Below are 15,062 nucleotides of genomic sequence, written 5' to 3'. Positions count from 1 at the left end.
CATATGCTGCTGCTGCTGCTGAATTCATAGTGTACTATTAGCAGCGGCTCCTTGTTTACGCCCTGGGAGGTCAATGCCATCGCCGAGGAGGAAGAGGAAGAGAGGGGTTGATAGTATCTGCACTCGTGTCTGCATAATGCATCATACATTAGTGTCGATCTTTGTACTGTTTGTGAGTGTAAAAGATACATGTGTGCACAAATAGCGCATTTTGACAGCTGTCAATAGCGGTATTGTATTTGGTTTTAATTTGAGGTTTTAAAAATGCATCGCAACTTTTGGATGCTTATCTCTTGTTTGCTGCTATTATAGAAACACACACAGAGAGAGAGAGAGAGGGGGCGGGGGTATAAAGCACTGACGTATAGTAAGTGGCAAATGAAGAGTTACAAAACATTATGTACAATGAGTAGGACTGGGAGAGGGGGGGGCGGTTGTAGTATACAATGAATGCGCGGTGTATAGGTGGAAAACTGAGGTAAAAAAAAGTTCAAGTCGTTTGATGCCTACGAACAAGCGCCTCATGCGCCTCGGCAAGCTGTTTATCCAATTCCATGATCCGTTCCTCGCTCCGTTTATGTCTATGCAACGTTGCTTTCCGTTCACTCTCAAGCACAGCAGCGCGTAACCGCAAATGCTCGTTCGCCAATTCCAGGTTCCTCATTCTGGTTTCTAGCGAATCCATTCTTTGACACTTTCGTAATCGAGATCGTCGTGCTGCATCCGTGTTGCGTTGTCGTTTCAGCGTCACCGGATGTTGGGTGCCATGCTCCATGCGTTGCTTTGACGTTTCTTCTTGGAGTAACGTTGATGAGTGCATTGCGTCGTCTGCGATACACCCGCCGGTGTTGCAGCACTGGGTGGCTACGACACTGCTCGTTGTGGTGCTGCTGTTGTTCCGTTTCTTCTCGATAGGAGCTGGTTCATTGAGTATGCCAGACGCGCGTAAATCATTTTCAAGCCACTCGTCGAGAGAGTATGCGTCAAATTTGAGTTGCTTGTTGTCCAACATGTTTTTTTTTTTTTTCCAGAAAAAGGTTGTCCCGAGAACACTTTTTTTCCAGGCTTTTTTTCCTGTAAAAAGCGACCCAACAATTTCCCTTTTCTCAGGAACTCCGACTTATAGAAAGGATTTCAAAGAATAGAATCGCAGTAGTATGAGATCACTTTAAGCAATCGGTCGTCGGCGCCCACATTCGCACCATCCGTCACCAGCAGATCGGTTGTCTGTTCCGTATGACGTCCAAAGGCGTCATCCCATGCTGGCCTTGCATGGCTGCCAAGGTACGAGCACGTTTCTACCAGTAGGCAAAGCACCTTGTTCAATTCTTTGCGTCTGCCAACATGGTACGCCAGTCAGTACAATTTAACTACATTAACCCCTCCAAACCCATAACAGTGCTTACTCGCTTGTTCGTCCAGTACCCGTCCATTTCAACAAATCATTGACAACAATAAGGCATGGCGGCTGATTGTCACGTTCAGTTTGCATCCATGATAACAAATCCGACGACGGCCGTGGTCCTGGTCCAGCAACAACAGGCAATGGCTGCGCGTCGTCCATGTGCATGGCACACAGTATCGCTTTCAGTTGATGAACACTCTCCACTTGACTTGTACAACGTGTCGTTCGTTAGCTTTTTATTCGCTTGGTGCAAGGAAAAACAACAAGTTGAATCTTACCAAACGCGTATGCTCTCAAGCCATTGACGCTTTTCCAACGACGACACCCCAAAGTCGTCCCTGAGAGCACGGGTCAAGTCTTGTGTTTCATTCACAAACACAAGCGCCCAAGGCCGAGTTGTATATACCGCGTCAGGACCGATGGATTCAAATACTTGGTTTGAATGCGCAGTTTTCTGTTGCAGTTGCATTACCACAAAATCGAGTACGATCCTTTTTTCATAAAAAGTAGTAGACTTAGCTGAACGAAAGAAAAAAAAAGCAGAGGGCTTGAGGTTTTACCTTGCATTTTCAACTTGATCGTCACCCATGCGCAAAAAACAGCGTGTTCCAACGTTTGCCATAACTATCCCGTTGCAAAAGAGAGGAGTCGCCGCGTACAGTGAGTGAAAGTTTCCAAAAACAGCAATAATCGCCGCGCTGCATTTTTTTTTTTTTTTCGAAACCGTGCTCTTTAAAGTTTGTTATGTGCTGCAGTACGCTATTTTCCTGCTGATCCCTTTTTTCGTTCTTTTTCTTTTTTTCATATGACAATGATCCGTATTTATGTGATCTTCACTTTGGTACTTGTCATACTAGTCAGCGCTACCATTACACAATCCCAAGGTAAAAAGTCACATGTTCTGTGCTCGATCCACCAATCTGATAACAAACAATAATATCAAAACACAGGAGCATCGACAGATGCAATCCCCAAAGACGAACGAGAACGATTGTGCAACGAAACGAAAGCGGCCTGTGCAGACGCGTGTCACCATGCATCTGCAAGTTGCGACACACAAACACTCGTATGGGGCTGTCATTGTCCGCCGAACAACAACAACAAGACGACGGCCGAGAAGAAAATGATCGGCACCAAGCCCATAGGCACGTTTCCGATCCCGCGCAAAATGTGTCGCATCGATCTTGCCTTGTGCCAGAGCAGCTGTCAACACATGGGTGAGCACGGCAACCAAGCCAAGATTTGCCGTATGCAGTGCGCCGGGTCGTTTCCTTGCGACTCCTCGACGCATGCGCCTGCTTACAACGGGACGACTGCCTTGACGAGCTCATCATCACGACGACACGCTCATGACGATCGAGCCAAGGACCCCCAACAGCAGCAGCAGCAGCAGCAGCATGTATCGTCTTTGGGTACTGCTGCAGCAGCAGCCACGCGTACTGCCCAAGGCCTGGTGATAGCAATCGCGCTTGGGTGTTGTTGTTGTTGTATGCTCCTCTTGTAAGCCGTGTGTCTCTACCGTGGCAAAAGGAAAAAAATAATAATAAAAGTACAGTATGAATGAAGAGGTGATACAATAATCACGACTCATCAAAGAAAGAGCAAGCACCACATGGCAACTTTTTGTGTGTGCAAATTCCGCTTTGAGGAACTTCCAAGGGCTGGTTATATATTATTAGTTGTTGGCCCTTTGGAACCCGTCCTTTTTCTTCTTCTTCTTCTTCCCTCCTCCATTCCCCCCAAAAACAACAACAACAACTCATCGCAACTCCAGTCCTTCACAAACCAGTGTTTTTCTTTTTTTTTTGCCTCAATTCTTCTTGTTGCGCACCCCCGCCCCTCCATCACGCAATTGGCCCGCGAAAAACATAAAACCAATAATCTTCCCCACACACCTCCTCCCCCTTCCTCCCTCCCTCACTCTTTCTCACTCATTCCTCCATTCCCCCCCTTTGTTCCTCTCTTTTTCTTTTTCTTTTCCCTTCTTTCCCCCACTTGTCCGTTTCTCCCTTTTCGCCATTGAAGCGACCCCATTAACGCCTTTTTTTCCGGTAACTATTACATTATAACTTATTACGTGGCGCACAAAAATAAAAAAAAAAGTTAACAACCTCCACCCCCCCCCTTTTCCCCCCATATGCGGTATTTTAAAGGGGATCAGCATATATATATATATATAATATATATATCAATCGGACCATGAAGGCTTTCACCATTGCCGTGTCTCAGATCACTGCCACAGTGTCCAATCATGAGCAACAGCAACAGCAACAACAAGAACAAGACGTACGTTGGCTGCTAAACCGTAATGTGGAATCCTCATTGTTTGTACAGGTGTTGAATGTCGTGGTGGAAACGGACACGCACGTTCTTTCATTGGTCCGCTACGTCCCTGACCTTATCGAGTTTGACCACTTGGTAAGTAAATACTTCTAGCGTGTTCTTTTTTTTTTTTTGGGAAAATAATAAAAGAAAGATTGATTGAAAACCATCCATAGATCAAGACGCATTATCGACGAGTCAGGGTCCCTTTTCCGAAATTGACAGAGGAACCCGCTACGATGACGACCCATACGACGACGACGACGACGACGGGCACCACAGCCACTGTAAATACGACTGCGGATAAACGCCGTAGCTTTCGTCAGTTCTTGACATCGCTGCCACACAGCAGTCATCGATCGAACGCAGAAAAAATCCAACGCTATCTGCATAAATGCTCGCTCGAGCCAGTCGTCCGTTCGTCGAGCATTTTTCGTGATTTTTTCTCTGTCCAGCGCGATGAGGATCGCTGCGTACCCAAAGCTGGACTGAAACAACTTCAGGCGCCACTTTCGTCTACTACTACAACTACTACTAAGCCATACCTGCAACAAGAACATCAACAGCAGCAGCAGCAGCAGTCTCGGCAACGTGAGGTGCATCAGCGACCGTTGTCTCCTCCACCTGCTACACCATCACCTCAGCTGCTACCTACTACTACTGCTGCTGCTGCTGCTGCTGCAATAGTGCAAGGTGATGATGATAATGACGATGCTGTTGTACCCCAATCACCCGTCCATAAAGAACCATTACTGGTGGATGATGACGATGACGACGACGACGACGACGACTTTGACAATCATGATGACCATAACGAAAACGGTCAACTAGAGCAACAAAAGGACGAAAGCCCGAAAAAGTACGACTTTTTTGAAAACTTGGAAATGATCAAAGTGCTTGGAAAAGGATGTATGGGCAAGGTAAAAACACACATAGGATGCTTTCAATAGAGACAGCCCAATTCCATCCTATTGAAGGGTTGGGGGGGGTTGGTTTAGGGGAATTGAGTAACTAGGAGTAAGTGATCTCATACACAGTGATTACTCATAGGTCTTTTTGGTCCGATCGCGCGCTTCGCACGAGCTCTATGCACTTAAAAGTATCGTGAAAGAGCTAGTCATTGAACAGCGCGAAATCACACACACGCTTGCAGAGCGTGACATTCTGGCCACTCTGTCTGAGATCAACCATCCCTTCCTGGCCAAGCTGCATGCATCGTTTCAAGACATGCATCGACTCTACTTGGTCACCGACTACTATTGCGGCGGCGACTTGGCAACCCAGATGAGCACCTGCTCCACCTTTTCCAAGGAACGTACCCTCTTTTATGCCGCCGAGATCATTGACGGTATGGGCGAATTGCATCGACTCGGCGTCTTGTACCGCGACTTGAAACCCGAGAACATTCTACTCACGGCCGATGGGCACGTCTTGCTGACGGACTTTGGGTTGAGTAAATGGCTTCTAACGACGACAACAACGAACGACGATGACGACGAGAATGATGGACAGCAACATCAACGAGTGACACAGACGTTCTGTGGCACCGCCGAGTATTTAGCTCCTGAAGCATTGCTAGGCGAGCCCTATTCCTTTGGCATCGACCATTGGGCGTATGGTACGATTCTTTACGAAATGCTTGCAGGCATCACACCTTTCTGGGCCGACAACCATTCGGAAATGTACCGCAGGGTGCTGCAGGACCCACTCGAGTTCCCGCCCGACACGGATTTCGAAACAGCCGAGTTTTTGTCTGCATTGCTTGAACGCGACCCACGGTTACGACTTGGCTACAACGGTGTCGACGAAATCAAGCAACACATGTATTTCTCCGACGTGGATTGGGACCAAGTGTATCAGCGAAGCTTGGTCCCACCCTATGTGCCTGATCTTCGATCGTCGTTGGATTTTTCCAACTTTGATCCGTCTTTTCTCGAAATGCCTGCAGTGCTCACTCCAGTCGCTTCCGCCGTCGACTTGTCGCAGGAGATGCAGCAAGTCTTTGATGGGTATTCGTTTGTTGATGCGCAGTTCATTGAGGAGGAGGAAGAGCAGCTATTACAACAACAACAACCTTCTCCCCCGTCACAACCTCCTCTTCCATCGCAACAGCAACAAGAACCATCACCGCAACCGCGGGTCGGTAGCAGCACGCACCATGATACGACTACTCATGCCGTCAACGCTGGACGTGATAGCAGTAGCAGTGGATGGGATGACGAGTTGTCCGTCGATCACAAGCGTCGGACGATGGACAGGATCGACGAGCAGCAGCTGAAAGAACGCGAATTGTACAATGACTTTTACCCGACCTTCCAGCCTGCACGGAAACGGGGGAGTGTCAGTATGCTTTCTGACATTGACAGTTTCCATCTTGAGGAGCGAGCAACGTCACCTCAACACCATCTTTATCGAAACCAACATCAACAAGAACAACAGGATCATAAGCGATACGAACCGGCGGCGACAACGACGACGACGACGACGACGACGCCATTGACGACACAAAAGAAGCAAGAACAGAGCGACAAGGCACGGTATGCTAAGCGACGCAACACCAATGGATCGTGTTTGGACGAAGTCGCGTATGCGTATCGACAACAAATGAGTGAATCATTGGTCGTGGCTGAACCGCTTTTGACACCGTCGTCGTCGTCCATCACACCAGGCCATCCACGCGTCGTGCCGGATCTGTCGGTTGCATCGACGGCAGACGAGCTAGAGGATCTTGATTTTGGTGGTATCTCTGCTGACCTGGATCTCAAACTATCCTTCAGTTTACAACTGGATCCATCATCAACAGCAACAAGTAGTAAACATCGTACCACGCATCATGCGAATCCACAAAAGACGTCAAGAACGCCAAGTAGTACTAGCAGTCTTCGACGGAAAGCTGCACGACGTTTCTTCAGTCCTTTATTAAAGTTTTAAAACCCTTTTCTTTCTCTTTCACACTCACATATCTATATCACATCTATACCTTACGCATCTTTTCCCCCCCCTCTACTATTACACTGGCAACCATTATTCCCCCTCACCTTTCTATCTCACGTGTTCGCAACAATCCCCCAGAAAAAAATGTTTATACACAACATTCACTTAATCATCTTCTTTCTTTCTCTCTTGTATATCAGATATTTTTCTTTTTATGCCCCATCTTCTTCTTTATCACCGAACCACCACCGCCCTCCAACTTTCCATTCAAAAGACTTTTCAATCATTGCTTTTTATAAACAAGCAAACAGGATAACTTTCTCTGATCTACAATGTTCATTTAAAACTTGCCATGTAGTTTTCTCGTGAAGAAATCCAGTGAATTACAGTTACATGTATTTTGTGTGTCAAGTTCAATGTCGGTTTAGCGAAAAAAAAAAAGATACCAGCCAGCATGTATCCAATAACTGAGATGGAATGAAATGTTTTTCGCCCAAGCATTCAAGTACGACTTTTTATATCTTTCTTTCATAAAGATAATATGAACGCAACTTGCCAATATAACAGCTCGAAACGATGAGCCTGTCTGCTATATCTGTATATGTATACATCAACAACTTACACATCCTGGGCCTTCATTGAATGATTATCATGCAAATCTCTGAGTGCCCTTAATTTTTTTTTTGTCAAGTGGCATAATAGACTTGCAATGACCCCTAAGCGACCTTGTATCATAGATAGAGTTCTTTTGGTTTCAGAATCGACAGCGCTCAATACAATTGTAAATGATACAAGGCGCATATAAAAAAGAAAGAGAGAGAGAGAGAGAGTGTGTGTGTGGCTATATTGCACGGTACCAAGTTCGCATTGCGTCTAGTCAGGGATTGTCAGCTTTCTTAACTTGAAAAAACCAGCGTTGATGTTTATATATGTAGTCCAGTTCTGTGCTAATCTTCAGTTACAATCATGCTCAAACACATACTTCTTTTTCACACATATTCTCGATGAAAACATGTCTATACCATTTCTCTATCGTTTCCTCCTCTTTTTTTCCACCCCGTTCCACCTCCTTTGGAAAATTCTAATGACGCATAAAGAGAGGATAATGTTTTTTTTTTATTCTCGTTGATCTAGCCATTGTTGGTCAAGTGTCTTCCAGCCTGCATCCAGATGTACAGTTATGTCATGCCGAGGTTGGTTCACGACGATAAAATCATGCATATCATTCAAGATCCGCTCTGCACGACGCCCTCCGTCCCGCAACAATTCTGACGAGTTCCGTAGGATGACATGTGCCCTTTTTCTTGTAGCAAGTTTCATCCTACCCGATACCCAAAAGTCATCCAAGGTCAATGTTTTCAATGATTCGCCCATAGCAGCAAAACATGCCACGATGGCCTGCTCCGCATCCTCTTGAATGGATAACCATTGATTCTGCTGCTGTTGTTGTAGTTGTTGTTGTGATTCTTGTTTCGGTGGATTTAGACGCGTCCAGCCATAAAGTGTCAACGATTCGAGCTTTGGACATTGCGGCAAAACTGCTCCTCGCCACACAGCTGCCGGCCAAGCATAGCAAAACCCAAACTTCAAGTGCCGCAAGTTTGGTAATTGAGCGATCCACGCGTATTTATCTGCCTGTTTTGATTCTAATGCTTTCCAACGCGACACGATCATGTGCTCTAACGTCACCGCGCCACCTTCTTCATCATCTAGCAGTCCTTGCCCATAATAAACCTGCTCCTGTGCTTCTTGTTCTAACAATGCAATTTCGGTGACGAGCGTCAAAAAGTGGAAATAATCAGCATCGCGCATGTTGACAATGCTGAGCGTTTGCACAGACGCCACCGCGAATGGCAACGGTTTGGCCACGATGGTGATGAACCCAGACACATGGCCAAAGCAAATGTTGACGTGTTGTAAAGGATGAGTGAGCAACAAATCGGTCACATCCAATGGCTGTATGGCGCACCACGTCTCCACGCGATCGCTGTCGAGTGTATGCAGCAAGGGTAGCTGTTTGGTTAGAGTGTGGATTTCGCCCAGGCACAAGTGCTTGGTGGACAATGCGCGCACGTTACGCAAACCGGTCGACAACGGTAGTGGTGACAAGTGGCTGTGCCGTAGGGTTTCGTAGGGTTTGGCGACATTCAAATGACGTACTGATTCGAGCTGTGGTTGTAGGCTTGGCGACACGAGTAGCCGTTTGTATGCACTAAACAGGACGGGTTTATCCAAGGTCAATCGTCTCCACTTTATTGTTTTAAAGAAATCGCGCCAGGCGTTGAACGGAGACAAGTGGTGAAGAATGAGAGAGAAAGAGAGAAAGAGAGAGAGAGAGAAGCGAAACAAGAAAAACCATGTTCACAAAAGAGATTAAGCGGCGCGTTGTATATTCACTCCTTATTTTATGCAAGAAGAGAACTGTGTTGTCTCACCATGACGGGTCGTCGTGCAATGGCATGCCATCGTTTGCATACTTTGGCCAAAGTGCACAGCACGATAGGACACGAGCCGCACCAGAAGAAAATGAGCTCGAGACAATCGTCCGTCAATCGACTCGTTGCGGTCATGTTTGGTAAAAAATGCGTTTTTGGGAGGAGGTGCATCGTTCAGCCCCAAGTCCGCGACATGTTGATCAAGATAGGGCAAGATCAACAAAACTCAGCTCGCTATAAGGTCCATAAAAAAAGAGGACAATTGTTGGAGAGAAGAACCTTCTTATTTATATATAAATTTTATTACAAGAAAAAAAAGTGGGTGTCTGTCTCTCTCGTATCACCGAACAAGCTTCAAATTTCAAAAGTCGTTATATAACATTCAGTCTCGTAGTAATCAATAAGCAGTAAAGGTGGAGATTATAATGCATGCTGCAGTGATACATGCACTAACTCATTAACTCTATTATTCGTCCATAACCCCGCTTAGTGCTAAGCGGCATCATCATCATCTTGGACAAATGGCATTTAGTAGTGGCAGTAGTAGTAGTCGTACGCGTATACGTTTCGTCAGGGAGTAAACAAGATACGTCATGAATCAGCGTGGTTCTTTGGGTGGTTAGAAAGGAAAAGGGGGGGGGGTGGGGTGGGAGAGAGCCAGCCGACTTTTTTCTTTTTCGTACGTAGAGCAAGCATTCAACAAGGAGGAGTGTGTTGTTGTGAGGAAGCAGCAGAATTAGGGTTTTGAGCATGGAAGACGAAAACGTGGTGCGCGGGCCCGTGGCAGGTTACACAGCCAGCCCAGACCGTTTTCTATTACGATGGTTTATCATATATATTCACGGTAGTCAGTCAGTTTTGCCAGGTGCGAAAGAAGCGTGAAATTACGCGAGCGGAGTGTTTGGAGTCCGCTTTGCCTTGATTTTCTTTTTTGGATCCTGACCACCACCACCACCACCAATACCAATACACCACCCCCAACCCAACCTCACTAAAACGCTGGGTGCTGTATATGATATAACAATTGGGGCCTCCCCCTCTCTCCCTCTCTGCCTCCATGGAAAACAATAGCGACTCCGCCTTGACCAACTTTTGGCTCTGCGCTCGTACTTTTCTCTCTCTCTCTCTCTCTCTTTCTCTCTCTTTCTTTTCACACACTCATATCTTATTTCTGGAAAGACGAGCTTCGTCTTTTTTCTTTCTTTTTTTTTTGCTTTTATTCATTCTAATTCTCGAAAAGAAGAAGAAAAAGAACGGCGAATAGAATATACCCGGCGCCTTTTTTTTTTTTATCTTGTTTCCTCGACCGATAAAGGACTTTTTTTTTTTAGGAGAGAGCCCTGATGTCCAAGGTGCCCATCTTGTGCAGAGTCCAAGCTCGGTACCCATTCAACTCGAATGACCCGTCCTCACTCAGCTTCGAGCAAGGTGATTACATTGAAGTCCTGACCAAGTTGGATTCCGGATGGTGGGACGGCTGGTAATTGTTATTTTAGACGCGTCTCTTTTCCTCTTTCTCTTTCTCTTGTCAGTATGACTAAAATAGAATGGATATTTGGACTCTGTATAGGTGCAAAGGTGTCCGCGGATGGTTTCCCAGTAATTACGTCCAGATAGTAGAAGACTATGAAAACGAGGACACTTCTACCATACGTGGGACAGATGACATTTTCTACGAGGAAGTAAGCTGAAGGAAAAAACCTTAAATTTTCATTGTTCCCAATCTTTCCCTTTACTCTCACATCCCAACCCCTTTCTAACCCTCATGCTCTTCTCTCCAATTCATACACACACACACACACCGCTCACGCATGCATGTACATGTAGCCTTCCGCAACCCACGCACGCTACATGTCAGCCACTTCCGATGAATCGGATATCGTCACGCCTCGTACACGCAATGGCGTTCCACTACGAAAAAATAGCGAGTATCGTCTCTCCTTGCCATATACCAACAACATTGACATCATGGAGCAACAGCCACAGCAGCAGCATCGATCCACCCAAGTACGATCAGCAATGGGACGCAAAGATTCGGCCAGTTCGTTCAGCAAGGACAGACACTACCAGCAACAACAACGCTCGATGCCGCCCAGCTGGACGTTGCAGATGACAGAGGATGGAACAGACTGCTATTATTACAACACCACGACGGGCGAGATGCGATCGACACATCCGGACGATGCCTCAGAATCGGAACTTGATGACGGTCTTTCCTACGTCAATGGATCGATCGACGAGGAAGAAGACGATGATTTTGACTTTAAATCCGTGGATAGTCGAATGCCTTGGGACGACCAGCCATTACCACCACAGCCTCCAACAGCACAGCAGCTGACACCATCAACACTTGATAAATTGGGCGAGCTGTCAACGTCAGAAAAGGTAATTGAAAAGAAGAACAAGAAGCGCGGGCCGCCTCCCCCCCCCCTTTTTTTTTTTGCTTTTCTGTCTCCCTATTTCTCTATCTCCACACTGTTGTAGATCAGTTGATTTAATTAATTTACTACCGGGTGCCCGCGCCCTTTCTGTCTGTGTGTTGTGTGTTGTCGTGATAGGTTACACAGCTTCCACATCCTTGGGTAAAGCGCATCAACACACAGGGACGAGAATACTACTTTAACACCGTGACCGAAGCAACCGCCTTAAATAGAGCCGATATCGAGGCCCCGAATGGACTGGTGAGTGGTGTGCCGTTGAGAGGGGGAGAGAGAGAATTTGCGCGGGTTTCTAATGCAGTATTTGTAGCGGGACAAACTACAGTCACTCAATGATCCATCATGGCGACCGCCTCTGCCTGACGATCCACCGTTCCAACAGACAGCAGCAACCCAATCCCCACCCAAACCATTACCCCGCTCACCTTCACGACAAGCCTCTGTACGTCGCACATCCGTCGTCGACAGCAGCGAGCCATTGACATGGAACAAACTGTCAGCACATATTGCCTTATCCATACACAACCTCAATTCCGCTGCAAAGAACACACAAAAGGCCATGTTTATGCCATACGCTGCTGCCATCGTCAATGCAATCCGCATGATGCTCGTCACCTCAGGCACGATTGACAAGGAGTCGGTACACATCAAGACAAACTCGGTGCTGCGTGCACACCATCGGGCCATGATGGCATCCATGTCAAAACTCGTCCTGTCCTCCCAGTTGAGCGTAGACAGTGCAGACGAAAACATTAGCAAAATGCTTTCTGATTCAAACGAACTCTTGTTGGCCGTGCGCAACTTTGTCAGCACGTGTCAAGATATTCCGGTTTCTGTACACCACATGGATCCGTCCTTGATAACAACAACAGGCATGGGTGAACGTACCCTAAATGGCAGCAATAACAGTAAAGACGATGCCAATCAACAACAACAACAACAACATCAACAACGCGCTAAATACGCGTTACAGAACGACTTGGCAGATAATTTGGAAGCCTATGGAACGAGCATGCAGGAATCGATCGACGCCATGTTGTCCAGCATCAGACGCGACGACGACGGCCAGGACAGCTCACGATTCTCGTTAGCAGCACTCATGTTTACCCAATTCCGCAACTTGGCCAACCAGACAGCCCAATTCATCGGCATTGTCGAGGATATCGATTTCAATGACGTCGATGCATCGCCCTTGATGGTCGAGCTCAAGGCGGACCGACAGCGACTCTCGGATGGACTGGGCCTGTTGTTCTGCTGCATGCAGTCAATGACGGATGAAACGGTGGCCATACAGGGTATTGTGGCAGACATGGAGCATGCTGCGACTGGCGTAAGTTTGCCGATCCGTAATATCTGTTCGTGTGTTGGTAAACTTGTGACCGAACGACGGGTAAGCATGTCCGCTGGCGGTGCGCCTGCTGCTCCTGTTACTACTACTACTGCTGCTGCTACTGGAGAAGACGCAGCACTGTCAAAGACACCGGCAGGAACAACCACACCATCCAGCCCGGCACTCATGGAAACAGTCATTGCTGAAGAAGACGAAAACGAAAGCGTCGCTGCGGAAGGATTTAGTACAGATGACAATGCAACACACGAAGGCACTTTACCTACAGATACCATGTCAGAACTCGAGCAACCCAAACAGCAATCGCAAGCAAGCACACCGTCCACGATACCCGAATCTCCCACCACGACTACGTCACAAACAGGTTCGGTGGGTGCTCATAGTGGCGATCACGGCGGCTCAGCGCAACGCCAATCGACAGTCGGCGGTGCAACCAGCTCACCGTCCAAGGCTACCTCGCGCAAATTGAAAAAGTTCTTTGGCGACGACGCACCCGCTGCTGTTGCCGCTGCTGCGAAACCAGCCGTGAACGAACGAGCATGGTACTTGCAATACGACTATGATGTGAATGAAATTGTATTCAACATGGAAGGCTATGTCAAGGGCGGCACGCTGCCTGCCTTGGTAGAGCGACTGACGCTGCACGACTATCTGGACATGAACTTTATCAATACCTTTTTGCTGACGTACCGATCGTTCTGCGCGTCCATGGAACTACTGAATCTGCTGGAAGCACGCTACAACTTGAATCCCCCGGAGGGCATGACAGAGGAAGAGACTGAAGCATGGACGCAAAAGAAACTCAAACTGATCCGACTGCGTGTGTTTAACGTTCTCAAGAACTGGCTGGAACTGTACTATAACGAGGACGACCACATCATTCTGGATCGACTGCAGGAATTCACAAACACAAGCATCCGAAGCACATTGAGCTTTTCGGCAGACCAGCTCGAACGATTGATCAAGATGCGCAAGGAGGATGAAAGTCAGGGCGGGCTCAAAAAGATGGTCTTGACCCTGCCAGATCCTCCCGAACCGATCTTGCCACGCAACCGTAAAAAGTTCAAGTTGATGGATATCGACCCGTTGGAGATGGCTCGACAGTTGACCATTATGGATTTCAAGCTGTATAGCTCGATTCGGCCCGTGGAGTGTTTGGATAAGGCGTGGTCGCGTGATACCAATGATGATACTGGCAAGGTCGCTGTGAACATCCGTGCGTCGATCGAGTATTGTAATGAGGTCACTTCGTGGGTTTCGGATGCCATTTTGAGTCAGAGCGATATTAAGAAACGTAGCAATGTCATCAAATACTGGGTCCAAGTAGCCGAGGTGAGTTCAACTGTCTTTTCTCCCACCCTCTTCCGAGGTCACAAGAGAGAGACAAAAGTTAAATTTAACAATCATTCTCTAGAAATGCCGACTCTTGAACAACTTCAACACATGCATGGCAGTTCTGTCCGCCTTTGACAATAGTTCAGTGGGCCGTCTGAAGCGAACATGGGAAATGGTGGGCGCACGGACCAACCAGATCTTGTCACAGATCCGCAAACTGATGGGTGCTAACCGCAACTTTACCGAATACCGCGCAATCATTCACTCTATCAATCCTCCCTGCATACCATTCCTCGGCATCTACCTACAAGATCTTACATTCATAGAAGACGGCAACCCAAACTTTTTGAAAAAGTCCAAAGAACTCATCAATTTCGCCAAACGCGCAAAGACCGCCGAAGTCATTCGCGAAATTCAGCAATACCAGTCATCATTATACCGTCTGAAGCCGGTTGAAGAGCTTCAGTCTTTCATTCAAGCTAATCTGCAAAGCACGCGGGACGAGGAGCAGCTGTATAATGAAAGCTTGAAATTGGAACCTAGGTAATTAAGAAATGATGCTTTCTACGCTTTTTTTTTTCTATGACTGACACCCATTATTAGAGAGCGCGAAGACGAGAAAATTACGCGACTATTGCAAGAATCTGGATTCTTGTAAAACCTCATTTCTTATTTTCTATTTTTTGTTATTCTTATTTTTGCATTACAAGTAACTTACACACAACACCACTACCACTACGTATACACACACACACACACACACACTCGCTCTTTCTCTCACAGTGCACACCCTTCCCCTTCATTTGCAATTTCTTGTACTTTATGACCTTTTTTTGCTCCTTCTA

The 15,062-nt window shown here is 46.9% G+C and overlaps 8 protein-coding genes across 8 annotated transcripts; 5 read left to right on the top strand and 3 right to left on the bottom strand.

The window, feature by feature from the left end:
* Nucleotides 1-490: 490 nt before the first annotated feature.
* On the bottom strand, nt 491-1,012 carry BDB00DRAFT_872013 (uncharacterized protein; the record flags this gene model as incomplete). The annotated part of the gene is made up of 1 exon (XM_053126902.1): nt 491-1,012. One exon carries the CDS (start codon nt 1,010-1,012, stop codon nt 491-493), a length of 522 nt encoding a protein of 173 aa, XP_052980035.1.
* Nucleotides 1,013-1,132: 120 nt separating this feature from the next.
* BDB00DRAFT_354293 (uncharacterized protein) lies at nt 1,133-2,103 on the bottom strand. Its single transcript, XM_053117054.1, has 4 exons — nt 1,966-2,103; nt 1,684-1,896; nt 1,407-1,613; nt 1,133-1,298 (listed from the first exon to the last, which is right to left on the bottom strand). Exons 1-4 carry the CDS (start codon nt 2,025-2,027, stop codon nt 1,253-1,255), a joined length of 528 nt encoding a protein of 175 aa, XP_052980034.1. The 5' UTR covers nt 2,028-2,103; the 3' UTR covers nt 1,133-1,252.
* Nucleotides 1,684-2,947, top strand: BDB00DRAFT_354259 (uncharacterized protein). The gene is made up of 3 exons (XM_053117053.1): nt 1,684-2,065; nt 2,263-2,289; nt 2,356-2,947. Exons 1-3 carry the CDS (start codon nt 1,993-1,995, stop codon nt 2,907-2,909), a joined length of 654 nt encoding a protein of 217 aa, XP_052980033.1. The 5' UTR covers nt 1,684-1,992; the 3' UTR covers nt 2,910-2,947.
* BDB00DRAFT_354154 (uncharacterized protein) lies at nt 2,879-3,603 on the top strand. The gene has a single exon (XM_053117052.1). The coding sequence runs from the start codon at nt 3,018-3,020 to the stop codon at nt 3,426-3,428; it is 411 nt and encodes a 136-aa protein (XP_052980032.1). The 5' UTR covers nt 2,879-3,017; the 3' UTR covers nt 3,429-3,603.
* A 1-nt stretch (nt 3,604) lies between these two features.
* On the top strand, nt 3,605-5,761 carry BDB00DRAFT_763085 (kinase-like domain-containing protein; the record flags this gene model as incomplete). Its single annotated transcript, XM_053119378.1, has 4 exons — nt 3,605-3,823; nt 3,904-4,323; nt 4,570-4,647; nt 4,841-5,761. Coding segments are annotated over 4 exons (1,638 nt in total), but the record flags the coding sequence as incomplete, so codon positions are not given.
* Nucleotides 5,762-7,749: 1,988 nt separating this feature from the next.
* On the bottom strand, nt 7,750-9,415 carry BDB00DRAFT_821569 (uncharacterized protein). The gene is made up of 2 exons (XM_053123401.1): nt 9,097-9,415; nt 7,750-8,911 (listed from the first exon to the last, which is right to left on the bottom strand). Exons 1-2 carry the CDS (start codon nt 9,265-9,267, stop codon nt 7,778-7,780), a joined length of 1,305 nt encoding a protein of 434 aa, XP_052980030.1. The 5' UTR covers nt 9,268-9,415; the 3' UTR covers nt 7,750-7,777.
* Nucleotides 9,416-10,439: 1,024 nt separating this feature from the next.
* Nucleotides 10,440-11,580, top strand: BDB00DRAFT_763068 (uncharacterized protein; the record flags this gene model as incomplete). The annotated part of the gene is made up of 3 exons (XM_053119376.1): nt 10,440-10,576; nt 10,667-10,778; nt 11,167-11,580. 3 exons carry the CDS (start codon nt 10,440-10,442, stop codon nt 11,578-11,580), a joined length of 663 nt encoding a protein of 220 aa, XP_052980029.1.
* Nucleotides 11,581-12,099: 519 nt separating this feature from the next.
* Nucleotides 12,100-14,875, top strand: BDB00DRAFT_762963 (ras guanine nucleotide exchange factor domain-containing protein; the record flags this gene model as incomplete). Its single annotated transcript, XM_053119366.1, has 5 exons — nt 12,100-12,901; nt 12,995-13,246; nt 13,286-14,214; nt 14,297-14,760; nt 14,821-14,875. The coding sequence occupies 5 exons, from the start codon at nt 12,100-12,102 to the stop codon at nt 14,873-14,875; spliced, it is 2,502 nt and encodes an 833-aa protein (XP_052980028.1).
* Between the last annotated feature and the right edge of the window lie 187 nt (nt 14,876-15,062).

This window comes from Zychaea mexicana, assembly GCF_025766255.1.
Source record: "Zychaea mexicana strain RSA 1403 chromosome Unknown BDB00scaffold_33, whole genome shotgun sequence".
NCBI classification, from domain to species: Eukaryota; Fungi; Mucoromycota; class Mucoromycetes; order Mucorales; family Lichtheimiaceae; genus Zychaea; species Zychaea mexicana.
The sequence above is the reverse complement of the archived record's forward strand: the minus strand, read 5'-3'. Positions and strand labels throughout refer to the sequence as shown.